This window comes from Aquarana catesbeiana, linkage group LG11 (genome assembly GCF_042186555.1).
Source record: "Aquarana catesbeiana isolate 2022-GZ linkage group LG11, ASM4218655v1, whole genome shotgun sequence".
NCBI lineage: Eukaryota > Metazoa > Chordata > Amphibia > Anura > Ranidae > Aquarana > Aquarana catesbeiana.
Genome location: NC_133334.1, coordinates 268,428,898 through 268,446,512, shown reverse-complemented (window position 1 = coordinate 268,446,512; position 17,615 = coordinate 268,428,898). Strand labels below are relative to the sequence as shown.

General features: G+C 44.9%; 1 protein-coding gene across 1 annotated transcript in view; it reads right to left on the bottom strand.

Annotated features, from left to right (window-relative positions):
- The window catches only part of URI1 (URI1 prefoldin like chaperone), a 134,300-nt gene that overhangs the window by 77,057 nt on the left and 39,628 nt on the right, over window positions 1–17,615 (bottom strand). The window contains exons 3-4 of the mRNA XM_073605820.1: window positions 10,710–10,788; window positions 4,547–4,682 (exon numbers count right to left, since the gene is read on the bottom strand). Coding sequence (XP_073461921.1) covers window positions 4,547–4,682; window positions 10,710–10,788 — 215 coding nt within the window. The remainder of the gene's footprint in view (window positions 1–4,546; window positions 4,683–10,709; window positions 10,789–17,615) is intronic.

Below are 17,615 nucleotides of genomic sequence, written 5' to 3'. Positions count from 1 at the left end.
CAATCTGCAGCTCCAGATTCCGGTCATTCATTTTCCGCCAACAGCGCAATGCCCACGCGTGCCATTTCTTCTACGATTACATAAAAACTGAGTCCACTGGTCTGTGACCCAGAAGAGTGCAGGTTAGAACATGTCGGAACACCCTTTGTGTCAAAATAACTATAACTCACCACCATAGTGCTATGCTGCAGGCATTCCGGGAATTAAATTGTCACACATCTTGCATGTTCACTGGTCTCTGAACATTTTGTCTGGCACTCCTATTATGACCCTGAACCTTTTTTATTTCAATAGAAACAACCCCTAGTGACCCCTTTGTGACCATCAACTGCCATCCAACTTTGTACTCTACCATATGGTTTATATTTTGACTGTGAGATAGATCTGCATTTGTATCCAATGTCTCCCTCCACCATCTCTCTGGCTCCCTCCAACCATCTCCCTCCACCATCTCCGCTCCCTCCACCATCTCCGCTCCCACCACCAACTCTCCCGCTCCCACCACCAACTCTCGTGCTCCCTCCACCACCTCCCCGTCTGCCATCCACCAACTCCCCCGCTTCCGCCACCAACTCTCCCGCTTCCGCCACCAACTCTCCCGTCTGCCATCCACCAACATTCTCGCTCCCAGCACCATCTCTCCGGCTCCCAGCACCATCTCTCCGGCTCCCAGCACCATCTCTCCGGCTCCCAGCACCATCTCTCCGGCTCCCTCCACCATCTCTCCCGCTCCCACTACCATCTCTTCCGCTCCCACCACCATCTCTCCCGCTCCCACCACCATCTCTCCGGCTCCCAGCACCATCTCTCCGGCTCCCAGCACCATCTCTCCGGCTCCCAGCACCATCTCTCCGGCTCCCTGCACCATCTCTCCGGCTCCCTGCACCATCTCTCCGGCTCCCTGCACCATCTCTCCGGCTCCCTGCACCATCTCTCCGGCTCCCTCCACCATCTCTCCGGCTCCCTCCACCATCTCTCCGGCTCCCTCCACCATCTCTCCGGCTCCCTCCACCATCTCTCCGGCTCCCTCCACCATCTCTCCGTCTCCCTCCACCATCTCTCCGTCTCCCTCCACCATCTCTCCCGCTCCCACCACCAACTCTCCGTCTCCCTCCACCATCTCTCCCGCTCCCACCACCATCTCTCCGGCTCCCACCACCATCTCTCCGGCTCCCACCACCATCTCTCCGGCTCCCACCACCATCTCTCCGGCTCCCACCACCATCTCTCCGGCTCACAGCACCATCTCTCCGGCTCACAGCACCATCTCTCCGGCTCCCAGCACCATCTCTCCGGCTCCCAGCACCATCTCTCCGGCTCCCAGCACCATCTCTCCCGCTCCCACCACCATCTCTCCCGCTCCCACCACCATCTCTCCGGTTCCCAGCACCATCTCTCCGGCTCCCAGCACCATCTCTCCGGCTCCCACCACCATCTCTCCGGCTCCCAGCACCATCTCTCCGGCTTCACCACAATCTCTCCCGCTCCCACCACCATCTCTCCGGCTCCCACCACCATCTCTCCGGCTCCCACCACCATCTCTCCGGCTCCCACCACCATCTCTCCGGCTTCACCACCATCTCTCCGGCTTCACCACAATCTCTCCCGCTCCCACCACCATCTCTCCGGCTCCACCAACAACTCTCCAGCTTCCGCCACCATAAGCTCAAATGCAGCAAAACATTTTTTCTTTTAGTTCTGGAAAAAATGCTAAAGAGCTAAAAGTTCTTACCCTAACAAACTTGAATAATACAAAAAAAAAGAAAGAAAAAAAAATTTAACAAAATTTACGCTCTTTGTTATTCTTATAATTACTTCACATTATGACAGAATGGTCAAAATATTTAACCAGGCACACCTACAGTGACACCATGCGTGTCCTACAAAACCCAATAATACAGCATTGTCCAGGCATGATAAAAAAAAAAAACCCACACATATATAATACATCTTCACGATCCTGGCACATTTCCCCATGATTTGTTTCTAAAAAATTCTGCAAATATTGAAAAATATCGTTTGATTGGTTTATTTTTTAGTACTTCTGTTTTGTAGCACCAGGGTTCCCACCCTGAATCCCAGTCAGGACACTATCTGCATGGAGTTTGCCTGTTCTCCCTGTGCTTGTGTGGGTTTCCTCCAGGTAGTCCAGAGTCCTCCCACACTCCAAAGACATGCTGGCAGAATAATTGACTCCTGTCTAAACTGGCCCTAGTATACATTGGTTTGAAAAAGTATTCATACCCCTTGAGATTTTCTACATTTTGTCATGTTACAACCAAAGACATAAATCTATTTTATTGGGATTTTATGTGATAGACCAACACAAAGTGGCACATAATTGTGAAGTGAGGGGAAAATGATAAATGGTTTTCAACATTTTTTTTACAAATAAATATGTGAAAAGTGTGGGGTACATTTGTATTCGGCCCCCTTTACTCTGATACCCCTAACTAAAATCTAGTGGAACCAATTGCCTTCAGAAGTCGCCTAATTAGTAAATAGAGTCCATCTGTGAGTAATTTAATCTCAGTACAAATACAGCTGTTCTTTGAAGCCCCCAGACATTTGTTAGAGAACCTTACTGAACAAACAGCATCATGAAGGCCAAGGAACACCCCAGACAGGTCAGGGAAAAAGTTGTGGAGAAGTTTAAAGCAGGGTTAGGTTAAAAAAAAATATCCCAAGCTTTGAACATCTCACAGAGCTCTGTTCAATCCATCATCTGAAAATAGGAAGAGTATGGCACAACTGCAAACCTACCAAGACATGGCCGTCCACCTAAACTGACCGGCCGGGCAAGGAGAGCATTCATCAGAGAAGAGCCAAGAGGTCCATGGTAACTCTGGAGGAGTTGCAGAGATCCACAGCTCAGGTGGGAGAATCTGTCCACAGGACAACTATTAGTCGTGCTCTCCACAAATCTGGTCTTTATGGAAGAGCGGCAAGAAGAAAGACATTGTTGAAAGAAAACAATAAGAAGTTCCATTTGAAGTTTGCGAGAAGCCATGTGGGGGACACAGCAAACATGTGGAAGAAGGTGCTCTGGTCAGAGGCGACCAAAATTGAACTTTTTGGCCTAAAAGCAAAAGGCTGTGTGTGGCGGAAAACTAACACTGCACATCACCCTGAACACACCATCCCCACTGTGAAACATGGTGGTGGCAGCATCATGTAGTGGGGATGCTTTTCTTCAGCAGAGACAGGGAAGCTGGTCAGAGTTGATGGGAAGATGGATGGAGCCAAATACAGGACAATCTTAGAAGAAAACCTGTTTGAGTCTCCAAAAGACTTGAGACTGGGGCGGAGGTTCACCTTCCAGCAGGACAACGACCCGAAACATACAGCCAGAGCTACAATGGAATGGTTTAGATCAAAGCATATTCATGTGTTAGAATGGCCCAGTCACAGTCCAGACCTAAAACCAAATGAGAATCTGTGGCAAGACTTGAAAATTGCTGTTCACAGACGCTCTCCATCCAATCTGACAGAGCTTGAGATATTTTACAAAGAAGAATGGGAAAAAATGTTCCTCTCTAAATGTGCAAAGCTGGTAGAGACATCCCCAAAAAGACTTGCAGCTGTAATTGCAGTGAAAGGCGGTTCTACAAAGTATTGACTCCGGGGGGTGCCATACAAATGTACCCCACACTTTTCACATATTTATTTGTAAAAAGTTTTGAAAACCATTTATCATTTTCCTTCCACTTCACAATTATGAGCTACTTTGTGTTGGTCTATCACATAAAATCCCAATAATATACATTTACATTTTTGGTTGTAACATGACAAAATGTTGAAAATTTCAGGGGGTATGAATACTTTTTCAAGGCACTGTATGTATGTGTGATAGGGCCTTTAGATTGTAAGCTCTTTGATAGCAAGGACTGATGTGAATGTACTCTATTCTTTAAGTAGATTAAAGCGGTATTAAACCCAAAAGCATTTTGCAGCTTACCAATACTTAGATGTGATGGCTGCATTTGTTTTCATTTTTAGTCTCTCTTTTCTTTATTATCATCTGGTGATCTGCCCAGTAAGTATGTTGTTTTTTTCAAGTTCTCCTACAAATGTAGCAGTTACAGGGATGAGACAAACCATTTACCACTGACAGAGGTGCTTACAATGATCAGTCTTTATTTATGGAAAACCTTTATCCCAAAATGAAAAAAAAAAAACTGTTTGCTGTAACTGCTTATAAAGTGTGAGATGGAGTTTGGCTTCAATTTGTTAGTGTATTTAAATCTGCCAATACATCTAACACCCCCCTCCCCAAGACTGACCATGCGGATGTCTGTTGTGCCTCCTGTGCAGCTTCCTCCAGAGTGGGGGGCTCTTTAATACAGGTGGTGTGTTAATGGCCAGATCACCAGGTGAAAACAGGGGGGGGGGGGAGCCTAAAAAAAGAAAACGAATGCAGCCATCACATCTAATGATTGGTAAGCTGCAATATATGGCATCTTTGGTTTTGGGTTTAAAACTTAGAGGTGCTCACTGACAATCGAGCCACAAACAAAAAAAAACAAACACTGCTGTCTGTACTCACGTTTTTTTCTGTGGTCAACTAAACCCATGGCTTGTTTGGCTGAACATTTGGCAAACCAGTTGTCCCCGAGCAAAACAGTGACTTCGTTGGTTTGGACGAGCCGCCCTGGCATAAAAGCCAGCGGGCCGAAGGGTACCTAAGGGAAGAAAAACCACAGTAAACATTGAAGCTGGACAAGAGGGGTGCGTGTGAAGACTGACAAACAAGTGGAGCCAAGAAACAAAGTGGTTGTAAAACCCTTCCATATACCCAGTGAAAGTGACACAGCGCACAGGAACAGAGCTGAGGCTGTCAATCACAGGCAGTGTACTGGAGATCCCTTCCGTCACCTTTTTTTCTTGGTGTCAGGAAAACTTGTCAGAAGTGACTCATGCTGGTAGTAGAGGAAGGAGGCAGCAGACAGAAATTACTTAGTGCTCTGGATTGAGACAAACACACACTATAGAGGGGTATGCTTTGTTTGTATTTCAGGTCTGAGGTTTACAACCACTTTAAAGCTGAACTATGGGAATCATTATTGATTTCAGTAGCCACAGAGGGCAAAGCTGTGAGTAATCCCCAGTAGGTCCTCACATCAGTGGCTTCTTGCCGAAAACTACAGAGCAGCAGTGTTGTGGTTCCTCATATGGTTCCTTACAGGACTCAGTGACAGGTGGGAAGAACTACAGCGCCCGGGTGGGAGCAACTACAGCGCCCGGGTGGGAGCAACTACAGCGCCCGGGTGGGAGCAACTACAGCGCCCGGGTGGGAGCAACTACAGCACCCGGGTGGGAGCAACACAACTGGAATGGTAAGATAGCAGCAGTGCTAAGGCCTCATGCACACAAGACGCTGGTGCAAACTCTGCTGAACACATGTTTTTAAAAGCTGAAACCGACGTTTAGAAACGCCCGTTTTGCCGCGTTTGCATGCCGCATTTGCATGCCGCGTTTGAATGCCGCGTTTAGTCGCGTTTTACCGCGTTTTACCGCGTTTGCGTCTAGAAGCGTCTGCAGAGCAGAGAATGACATTTTGCAACCCGATTTGGGGCCCCATATCTCGGGGCCACTTAGTGCTAGGAATCTCCTAACACAGTTTGACTAACACTATAACATATCCAAATTTGGGGTTCCTAGCACCCAGTGGCCCCGAGATATGGGGCCCCAAAGTCAGGTCGGAAAATGTCATTCTCTGCTGCAGAAAAGTGCTAGACATTTTGCGACCTGATTTGGGGCCCCATATCTCGGGGTCACTTGGTGCTAGGAACCCCAAATGGATATGTTATATTGTTTGTCCAACTGTGTTAGCACACCAAATTTGGGGTTCCTAGCAATAAGTGGCCCTGAGATATGGGGCCCCAAATTCGGGCTGTAAAAATTAGATATGTTGTAGTGCTAGGTCCACTGTGTTTGTGCGCCAAATTTGGGGTTCCTAGCATCAAGTGGCCCCGAGATATGGGGCCCAAAAGTCGGGCTGTAAAAACACTTATAAACGCAAACGTGGCTAAACGCGGTATCGGTGTGTAGCCGCGTTTAGCGTCTGAAACGTGGAAAACTTTTGCGTCTGAACCCATTTTTTTGCTTCTGGAAAAACGAGGTTAAACGCAACTGCCTAAAAACGCCAAAAAACGAGACTGTGTACATGGACACATAGGATAACATTGAATGGGTTCAGGGGCAGTTGAAAAAAAAAGTGTCCAACTGCCTCTGAACGCGCGTTTAACAGCGTCTCGTGTGCATGAGGCCTAACTCTGCAAAAGGTGGAAAAATAGACTTGTAGCCAGCTAAAGAGGTAAAAAAAATCATCCACTTCTATTACAGGGTGCAGGATCGTCTCTCTCCCACCTCTGCTCAGGCTCTGTACAGCACAGTGATGATGTCACTGCTACTTTTACACGGTGATATCTGGGTTTGTAAAGACATTTAGTGTGCACAAAGTGGAGGTCTATACTTTGTGGCCATTAACCACTTCAATACAGGGCCCTTTTACCCCCCTTCCTGCTCAGGTCAATTTTCAGCTTTCAGCGTTGTCACAGTTTGAATGACAATTGCGTGGACATGTAACGCTGTACCCATATGGAATTTTTAGCATTTTTTTCACACAAATAGAGCTTTCTTTTGATGGCATTTAATCACCACTGGGTTTTTTTAATTTGTTATTTGCTAAACAAAAAAAAAAAAAAAAAAAGACCGAAAAGGTTTTAAAAAAAAAAACGTGTTTTCATCGTTTCTGTTATAAAATTTAGCAAATAAATAATTGTTCTTCATAGATTTAGCCCAGAATATATTCTGCTCCATTTCTTTGGTGAAAATAACCCCAAATCAGTGTATATTATTTAGTCTGTAGGAAAGGACGGCCAATCTCATTTCTTGACCCCCAAAAATGCCAGGACAGTACATTTAACCCCCAAGGTACCACTTTTTGGAAAGCAGACAGTCCAAGGTATTTAGTAAAAGGCATGGCGATTATTTTGAAGTTGTAATTTTTTGTCACAATTTTTTGGATTATAAAGAAATTATAAAAAAATGTATATTTTCACAATTCTTTTCTTTACAATTTATTTATTTTTTACACATACTGTCACCAGTACAGTACAGCGTCATCATATAACTGGTGTGTGGATCAGGGATACTGACTGGTGACATTATGTAAAATAAATAAATAAATGTAAAAAAAAAAAATTCAATTTTTGTTATATTTTTTTCTTTTTTTTTACTTGCATTGTTGTCCTTTTTTTTCCACGATACCAAAGTAATACTGTACTACTCTGGGGAAGTGATGATTCTTTTTTTTTTTTTTTTTTTTTTTTACACACATTATGATTGTTTATAGCAGTGAATTTCACTAGTATAAGCAACCCTTTTTCTGGAATGAAACAGTGTTTTGCTGTGATTGGCCCTGTCTGTACCATGTGATTGCTGTGACCAATCACAGCTAGCAACACAATTGTACACAATGGATGGCATGAAAGGAAGCCATCCATTGTTTACAATTGTCATGTAATTGGTCACAGTGATCACATGGTACCGGTAGTGGGCCGATACACAGATCAGTCATTGGCTGACGTCCACCCGGATCTACGAAAGTCCCGCCCCAGCTGTCATTTTGTTATAGGCCGGGCGGGAACTGGTTAATTTGAGCTACAGACCACGCTGGTCTGATTAAACGTTCTTGATAGGTATTAGGTGGTTCCGCGGGTGGATTGTGGTCTCCCTTTGGAGATATGGGCTGCTACCTTACTGGTACGACAGAGATGTTGCTTCAGCCGAGAAGAATCTTGAAAAGGGAGAGAGGAGCGCCTGGTGATCGGAATATGACAACTCCTGATGAAGAATGCAATCTTTTACTGAAAGTAAAACTAGTACAAATCGAGCCAACGCGTTTCCCAAACAGCGTTGGCTTCAAATTCTACTAGTTTTCATTTAAATAAACGATTGCATTCTTCATCAAGGGTTGTGAACCCGTATAAAGCTTTGGGTCTCTGCTCAGGCTTCTGTAGCCATGTCCGATGGATTCCGCAGTCCGTCCTGCAATCTGAAGGTAAAAAAGGTATCCCTCGCACACCGTGCAAGCCCGTCCATCACACAAGTAGTAGTAGCCTCAGCCCGCCTCCATCTAGACCACGCCCCTGACATACTTTGCACTGCCCACGGGGCTTAGTCATGGAAGTGCTTCATTAATAAGCCCTGTGGATGGTGCGAAACGCGTCGGGGAGCATGGCCTAGACAAAGCCGGGCTAAGGCTGCTGCTACCTGTCTGACAGACGGGTTTGCATGGTGTTTGGTGATCAGAATACCTTTTTTTGCGTTCATTAGGATATTCCGGACACCGGGCCCTTCTCGCTCTCTAGTCCAGTATCCAGTGGCTATTGAGGAATATGTTTAACCCCTTCCCGACCATCCTATTGTAAAAGGATGGCCGGGCGGGATTCCTATTATAACGGGGAGCACGCTACGGCGCGATCTGTCACCCCTCGTGTCCACCAGACACAACCTATGACAGATCACTGTACTGGCCCGCTGCCAGTACCATGTGATCGCCGTGGTCAATCACAGCAGATCACATGACAGTTGTACACAATGAAAGGCTTTGATTCATGACTTCATTGTGTACTATTGTGATAAGCTCTGTGATTGTACCATGAGATCACTGCGACCAGTCACAGCCCATATGAACCATGGAATTAGCTGTGGCCAATCACAATAGTAATCACCGAATGAATAGCTTTCATTCAGAAAAAAATGGGAGATTAAAACCGTAAAATTCACAGCTATAAGCAACCATAGTGTGTAAAAAATCCTGATCACCTCCGCAGATTAGTACAGTGTTACTATGGTAACAGTGTATTGCTCTGGTCACTGTATGTAAAAAATAAAAAAATAAAAAATGAAACAAAAAAAAAAAGGAAACCGGTAATAAAGAAAAATGTAAAATACATACTGATCCCAGCCAGTGTCCCTGATCACCGCCACACCAGTTATATAATGACACTGTACTGCACTGGTGACCGTATGTAAAAAATAAATAAAAAATTGTGAAAAAAAAATTGTTGTTCTTTTACTTCCTTCATTTTATAAAAAATTGTGACAAAAAATTACAACTTCAAAAAACTTGCCATGCCTCCTACTAAATACCTTGGACTGTCTACTTTACAAAAAGGGGTCATTGGGGGTATATTTGTACTGTCCTATGGCCTCAAGAAATTAGAGCACATCAGGATTGATCGATTATATATCATTTTTATTTTTTTAAGGTACTCACCGTATTGATTGGTGTATAACACGCACTTTTTTCCCCTTAAAATCAGGGGAAAATCGCGGGTGCGTGTTATACGCCGATCCCCCGCTGACTGTGAGTGGAGGAGCGAGCTCCGCCGACATACATACATAGCCGAGTGTACTCGGCTAGGTTCGGCTAGCTCCGCTCACAGTCCCGCCCTATGATGGACATAACCCAGGGACTGGGCGTGACTGTGAGCGGAGCTAGCCGAACCTAGCCGAGTACACTCGGCTATGTATGTATGTCGGCGCCGCTCGGCTCCGCCCACAGGACTACGAGAGGAGCCGAAAGCGGCCAACAGCCGCCGAGATACACAGGACCGGTGTTCTCGGCGGCGCCATATTTAAAAACTGCAGTGACACTGGGCAAGGCTGCAAATGACACTGACAAGGCTGACACTGACAAGGCTGCAGATGACACTGACAAGGCTGACACTGACAAGGCTGACACTGACAAGGCTGACACTGACAAGGCTGACACTGACAAGGCTGACACTGACAAGGCTGACACTGACAAGGCTGACACTGACAAGGCTGCAAATGACACTGACAAGGCTGACACTGACAAGGCTGCAAATGACACTGACAAGGCTGCAAATGACACTGACAAGGCTGCAGATGGAGACTGATAAGGCTGCATTGATGGGCATTTAAATGTAAGTTTTTTTCCTTAAAAAGTTTTTTTCCTTAAAATTCCCTCCTAAACTTGCGTGTTATACACTGATAAATACGGTACATAGCGCCGTCAATTTACGCAGCACTTTACTTATACATTATTATTATTAACCTACCAGCATGTCTTTAGAGTGTGGGAGGAAACCGGAGTACCCGGAGGAAACCCACGCAGGTATAGTCGGGATTCGAACCAGCGACCCTTTTTGCTGCTAGGTGAAAGTGCTAACCACTGTGCTGACATATTATTATTATATATTTATTTTCTCATATCATAGTTTGTGGACTCTATAACTCTCCTACAAACTAAATAAAATATACTGATTTGGGTTTTTTTCAAAGAAATGTTGGCCTAAATTTTTGAAGAACGATTATGTATTTGCAAAATGTTATAATCGAAATAAAAAAAAAAAACTTTTTTTCAAAATTTTCTTTTTTTTTTTTTTCCATTTATTTAGCAAAAAAAATTTAAAAAACTGCGGTGATTAAATACCACCAAAAAAAGCTCTGTGTAAAAACAATGATGAAAATGTCATACATGCACAGTGTTGTATGACCGCAAATTTTCATTCAAAGTGCTAGTGCGCTGAAAGCTGAAAATTGGCCTGGGCAGGAAGGGGGTGAAAGTGCCGGGTACTGAAGGGGTTAAAAGAATGTTTCGGTGTCTGGAGTTCAGATTTAACATGTCACTTCTCTTTATTCAGAGCCCAGAGGAGAAGTAGAAGAATACCCACCATGATATCATAGGACAGCTTCTCGGGTAAAGACCCAAGCCTCTCCTGGAGAGCATCATAATCACTTTCTACCTTCTTCCTGAAAGAAACAAACACTTCAATTAACAAATACAGAAGAATTATAAAGCAGCCATTCCTGCAAGAAATACATGGCAGCAAATAATAATGATGATTGTTATTAAAAAATGCATGCTTGTGCCACAGATGGCCTGAGCCAAGTTTATATAAGACTAGCCAAAAACATTTTCTGGTTTAGGATAAAGTGGGGAAGGATTAGAACCCCTGTTAGGTTTTTATTGCTACACGGGGTGCCTTTAGAGAGATTTTCGCTCACTTCCTGTCCCGCTGACAACGGCTTTTGCCAGACAGGAAGCGAGGAAAGATCTGCCAGAGGGGACACAGACAGAACAAAAATCTGACAAGGGTTGTGGTCTTCCTTTACTCTAGCGCTGCACAATTATTCGTCAAGAATCATTATCGCGATCTTCTTGACTAAAGCGTTTTATAATTCCTTCTATGCAAAGAATTCTCTCTGCTCTTCTGAAGCCACAGCAGTCAAAAGAAAGGGAGAAAAAAAACTGGGCAGTCTGCCAAGAATCACAACATTCTTTATCAGTTGAACTTAAGTATAAACATTGTAACAATTTGTCAATGGAACAGACTTTGTGTGTAAGTGAAAAAAGTTTAACCACTTAAAACACTAAACCTTTTTCTGACATTTGTCGGTTTAAAGTTAAAGGGGGGTTCCGGCCGGGAAAAAATAATTTTAAAAAGTCAGCATCTACAAACACTGTAGCTGCTGACTTTAAATAAGTACTTACCTGTCCAGGGAGCCCGCGATGTCGGCCGCCCGAGGTCGACCCGTCCCTCGGCTCTCGGGTCCCGGCACCGCCATCCTAACTAAGGGAAACAGGCAGTGGAGCGTTGCGGCTTCACTGCCAGTTTCCCACCGCACATGCGCGAGCGCTCTGTGGATGGCCCCGTGGTTTCCTGGGAACACACACAGTCCCCAGAAGGCAACGGGGCCGCTCACCAACGAGCAGGACACGCCGCGGAATAGGAAGAGGCAGATTAAGAAGACTGCCTAGCAACAAGGGTTTCAGGTAAGTAAATTTTTTTTGTTTTTTTTACATTTTTTTTTTAAGATTTTTGGTGCAATTTTTTTTTTTTTTAGGTTGGCCCTCCACTTTAAACACTAAACCTTTTTCTGACATTTGTTGGTTTCAAGTTAAAATCTTTTTTTTTTTTTGCTAGAAAATTACTTAGAACCCCCAAACATTATATATTTTTTAGTAGACACCCAAGAGAATAAAATGGTGGTTGTTGCAATATTTTATGTCTCACTGTATTTGCGCAGCGTTCTTTCAAATGCAATTTTTTTTAAATGAATTATAAAAAAAAAAGTAGTTAGCCCATTTTTTTATATAATGTGAAAGATTTTACATCACGAGAATTGTGAGAGAATCGTGATCTTTTTATTTCAAGCAAAAAAATCGTGATTCTCATTTTGGCCATAATTGTGCAGCTCTACTTTACTCTAATAAAATGTAACTTAATAATAACCTTCAACTCCTCTCTGGTAAAGTGTTGTAACCAGAACAGGAAGTGAGGGGAAAGCTCTCTATCAGATTCCTGTATAAATGGTCAATAGATTAACGAAGGGTGTACCCACACTGGGCATGGTTGAACTGAACTGGTTGATGACATCACAAGAGGAAGGGTCACCCAGTGATATCACTAGGTGGCCCCACCCCTTAGTTTATTTAGGGGCGGGTGGGAGGAGAAGCTGTCAGTCGAAGGGAGCCAAGCATCAGGCGATGACCATTTTTTTTTTTTTTTCCCATGCGTGTGAGCAGGCGCCGTTCATCGTGATCGACGCTGGATTTACTTCAGGGGATATATATTTTGTTTTTTACTTCTGTGGCTCCGGGTTCTTATTTACTTTGCTCATTTTTATTTTTTTTTGGGTGAATGAGTAGGGGTATTTTGTACCCCATACTCAATTACATGGGGGGGGGGGGACGGTCAGGCAGGATCTAGGGGCCCCATTTAAAAGGAGGCTTCCGGATTCTGATAAGTCCCCCCCCCCCCGCACTCACACAACCACCGGGCCAGGGTTGTGGGGAAGAGGCTGCATGCTGGGATAAGGGTTTGGTACGGATTCTTATAAAAATAAACAAAAAAAAGACTTTTGAAAAAAAAAAAAAGAAACTTTTTTTTTTTTTTTTTTTTTACTTTTTGCTATAAAACATATCCAATTAAATTGAAAGAAAAAAATCTAATTTCTTCATCAATTTAGCCCAATCGGTATTCTGCTACATATTTTCGGTAAAACAAATCCCAATAAGCGTATATTGAGTGGTAAGAGCAAAAGTGATAGCGTCTACAAACTATGGGATTTTGGAATTTGTATTTATTTTTACTAGTAATGGCGGCGATCAGCGACTTATAGCGGGACTGCGAAATTGCAGCGGACAATCGGACACTAAGAGACACTAAGAGACACTAAGAGACACTAAGTGACACTAAGAGACACTAAGAGACACTAAGAGACACTAAGTGACACTAAGTGACACTAAGTGACACTTCTGATGCACTTTTGGGGACCAGTGACATTAATACAGTGATCAGTGCTAAAAATATGCACTGTCACTGCACTAATGACACTGGCTGGGAAGGAGTTAACATCAGGGGCGATCAAAGGGTCAAATGTGTGTCTAGCAAGTGTTTTTTGTAATGTGTGGGATGTGCGTTTACTAGGGGAAGACATGGATCCTTGTCCCTGCTTTGGAAATAAAAATAAAAAAAAACGCAGGCGTTGATCAAATATCAATAAAAGAAATATCTATTTGTTGGGAAAAGGAAGGACAATTTTATTTGTGAACAGCGTCGCACGGCCGCGAAATTGTCAGTTGAAGTAACGCAGTGCCATATCGCAAAAAATGGCCTGATCAGGAGGGGGGGGGGATAAATTTTCCAGAGGTCAAGTGATTTTAAACACTGGAACATAGACAAGGATTAATAAAAGAAGCTGCATACTCAGAAAGTGATTAAAACTGCAGCTGAAAGTGCTAAAAAAAAAAAAACACAAAAAAAAAATAAAGTGCTTTCTTCTAAAATGACATTGGCGCGGGTTAAGGTGGACAGAAAAGTGACATTTGACCGCAGTTCTTCTATTGGATCGCAGGAAGGGACGCCCCTGTATGGAAAATTCCCTGAAGACTTCTCCTGATCTATATACTTTCTAAAAATAAATAAATAACTACAATTAGGATAGTATTCTTGATTTAACGTGAGCGTGCCGAACAAAACCCGCGCAAACGCGGATGAAAAATATTTTCCCAATTAAAAAACACACTGAAATTATTTTTAGTGCATACAGACACAATATAATCTCCAAAGCTTCCACTAAACATAAAAGATGGAACCGCGTCGTGTTCATATATAACAAATAATCGCTCGGCTCAAAGTTGTGCGCGGCGGCGGCAAAACAGCATAAAACCAAAACTGTAAAAAAAAAAAGCGTCGCACTTCAGATCACATTACCTCTCATTCATTTAGAGTTAAAGTGGTTGTAAACCCTTCCACATATACCCTGCGAAGTGAAAATGGCCTCAGGTGATAACACTGAGATGAAACAAATCCTCCTACATAAGCTGTACCTGTTTATCTGTAGCCATATCTGCTCTACAAAGTACAGAAATGATTTAGCCTGTCTGAGCTGTCAGAAAAAAGGGCGCTGAAATGACACACTGCAGAGCTCAGTGCGGAGAGCTCTGGGAGCCTATTGGATTGGAGGGAAGGGACACACCCCCCTTCACGCAACACACAGGCATTTGGATCTCAGTTTGGTGTGCAGCCATGCGGATTTTCCTTTTATTATTGCTTCAGCTGTGATTGGGCGAGCGCCCTGCAGGGAGGAGATCATGTCGTTGGGAGTCGGATCACCTGTGGGCAGCGTGGATCTTTTGTGTGTAGGATGTAGGGCAGTGTACAGAGGTCAGTAGTATGTAGAGCAGTGTACAGAGGTCAGTAGTATGTAGAGCAGTGTACAGAGGTCAGTAGTATGTAGAGCGGTGTACAGAGATCAGTAGTATGTAGGGCAGTGTACAGAGATCAGTAGTATGTAGGGCAGTGTACAGAGATCAGTAGTATGCAGAGCAGTGTACAGAGGTCAGTAGTATGTAGGGCAGTGTACAGAGGTCAGTAGTATGTAGGGCAGTGTACAGAGATCAGTAGTATGCAGAGCAGTGTACAGAGGTCAGTAGTATGCAGAGCAGTGTACAGAGGTCAGTAGTATGTAGAGCAGTGTACAGAGGTCAGTAGTATGCAGAGCAGTGTACAGAGGTCAGTAGTATGTAGGGCAGTGTACAGAGGTCAGTAGTATGTAGGGCAGTGTACAGAGGTCAGTAGTATGTAGGGCAGTGTACAGAGATCAGTAGTATGTAGGGCAGTGTACAGAGGTCAGTAGGATGTAGAGCAGTGTACAGAGGTCAGTAGTATGTAGGGCAGTGTACAGAGGTCAGTAGTATGCAGAGCAGTGTACAGAGGTCAGTAGTATGTAGGGCAGTGTACAGAGGTCAGTAGTATGTAGGGTGGTGTACAGAGGTCAGTAGTATGTAGAGCGGTGTACAGAGGTCAGTAGTATGTAGGGCAGTGTACAGAGATCAGTAGTATGTAGGGCAGTGTACAGAGGTCAGTAGGATGTAGGGCAGTGTACAGAGGTCAGTAGTATGTAGGGCAGTGTACAGAGGTCAGTAGTATGTAGTGCAGTGTACAGAGGTCAGTAGTATGTAGAGCAGTGTACAGAGGTCAGTAGTATGTAGGGCAGTGTACAGAGGTCAGTAGCATGTAGGGCAGTGTACAGAGGTCAGCAGTATGTAGGGCAGTGTACAGAGGTCAGTAGTATGTAGGGCAGTGTACAGAGGTCAGTAGTATGTAGAGCAGTGTACAGAGGTCGGTAGTATGTAGGGTAGTGTACAGAGGTCAGTAGTATGTAGAGCGGTGTACAGAGGTCAGTAGTATGTAGGGCAGTGTACAGAGATCAGTAGTATGTAGGGCAGTGTACAGAGGTCAGTAGTATGTAGGGCAGTGTACAGAGGTCAGTAGTATGTAGGGCAGTGTACAGAGGGTAGTAGTATGTAGAGCAGTGTACAGAGGTCAGTAGTATGTAGGGCAGTGTACAGAGGTCAGTAGTATGTAGAGCAGTGTACAGAGGTCAGTAGTATGTAGGGCAGTGTACAGAGGTCAGTAGTATGTAGGGCAGTGTACAGAGGTCAGTAGTATGTAGAGCAGTGTACAGAGGTCAGTAGTATGTAGGGCAGTGTACAGAGGTCAGTAGTATGTAGAGCAGTGTACAGAGGTCAGTAGTATGTAGAGCAGTGTACAGAGGTCAGTAGTATGTAGGGCAGTGTACAGAGGTCAGTAGTATGTAGGGCGGTGTACAGAGGTCAGTAGTATGTAGGGCGGTGTACAGAGGTCAGTAGTATGTAGAGCGGTGTACAGAGGTCAGTAGTATGTAGAGCAGTGTACAGAGGTCAGTAGTATGTAGAGCAGTGTACAGAGGTCAGTAGTATGTAGGGCAGTGTACAGAGGTCAGTAGTATGTAGGGCGGTGTACAGAGGTCAGTAGTATGTAGAGCAGTGTACAGAGATCAGTAGTATGTAGGGCAGTGTACAGAGGTCAGTAGTATGTAGAGCAGTGTACAGAGGTCAGTAGTATGTAGGGCAGTGTACAGAGGTCAGTAGTATGTAGAGCAGTGTACAGAGGTCAGTAGTATGTAGGGCAGTGTACAGAGGTCAGTAGTGGGTAGGGCAGTGTACAGAGGTCAGTAGTATGTAGGGCAGTGTACAGAGGTCAGTAGGATGTAGAGCAGTGTACAGAGGTCAGTAGGATGTAGGGCAGTGTACAGAGGTCAGTAGTATGTAGGGCAGTGTACAGAGGTCAGTAGGATGTAGGGCAGTGTACAGAGGTCAGTAGTATGTAGGGCAGTGTACAGAGGTCAGTAGTATGTAGGGTGGTGTACAGAGGTCAGTAGTATGTAGAGCGGTGTACAGAGGTCAGTAGTATGTAGGGTGGTGTACAGAGGTCAGTAGTATGTAGAGCGGTGTACAGAGGTCAGTAGTATGTAGGGCAGTGTACAGAGATCAGTAGTATGTAGGGCAGTGTACAGAGGTCAGTAGTATGTAGGGCAGTGTACAGAGGTCAGTAGGATGTAGGGGAGTGTACAGAGGTCAGTAGTATGTAGAGCAGTGTACAGAGGTCAGTAGTATGTAGAGCAGTGTACAGAGGTCAGTAGGATGTAGGGCAGTGTACAGAGGTCAGTAGGATGTAGGGCAGTGTACAGAGGTCAGTAGGATGTAGGGCAGTGTACAGAGGTCAGTAGGATGTAGGGCAGTGTACAGAGGTCAGTAGGATGTAGGGCAGTGTACAGAGGTCAGTAGTATGTAGAGCAGTGTACAGAGGTCAGTAGGATGTAGCGCAGTGTACAGAGGTCAGTAGTATGTAGGGCAGTGTACAGAGATCAGTAGGATGTAGGGGAGTGTACAGAGGTCGGTAGTATGTAGGGGAGTGTACAGAGGTCGGTAGTATGTAGGGCCGAGGTCAGGAGGCCAAAGTATAGGGGGAGGTCAGCGGGACACGATACTGGGGGATCAGAAGGGCATGGTGCAGGGGGGGCCAGAGGTCATGGTACTGGGGGGGGGGGTCAGGATGGCTGGAGTGTCAAGAGGGTATGGCACTGGGGGACAGGAGGGTATGGTGTGGGGGGGAATCAGGAAGGCTGGGGTGTCAGGAGGTCACGGTACTGGGAGGGTCAGGAGGCCACGGTACTGGGAGGGTCAGGGGGCCACGGTAAAGGGAGGGTCAGGAGGCCACGGTAAAGGGAGGGTCAGGAGGCCACGGTAA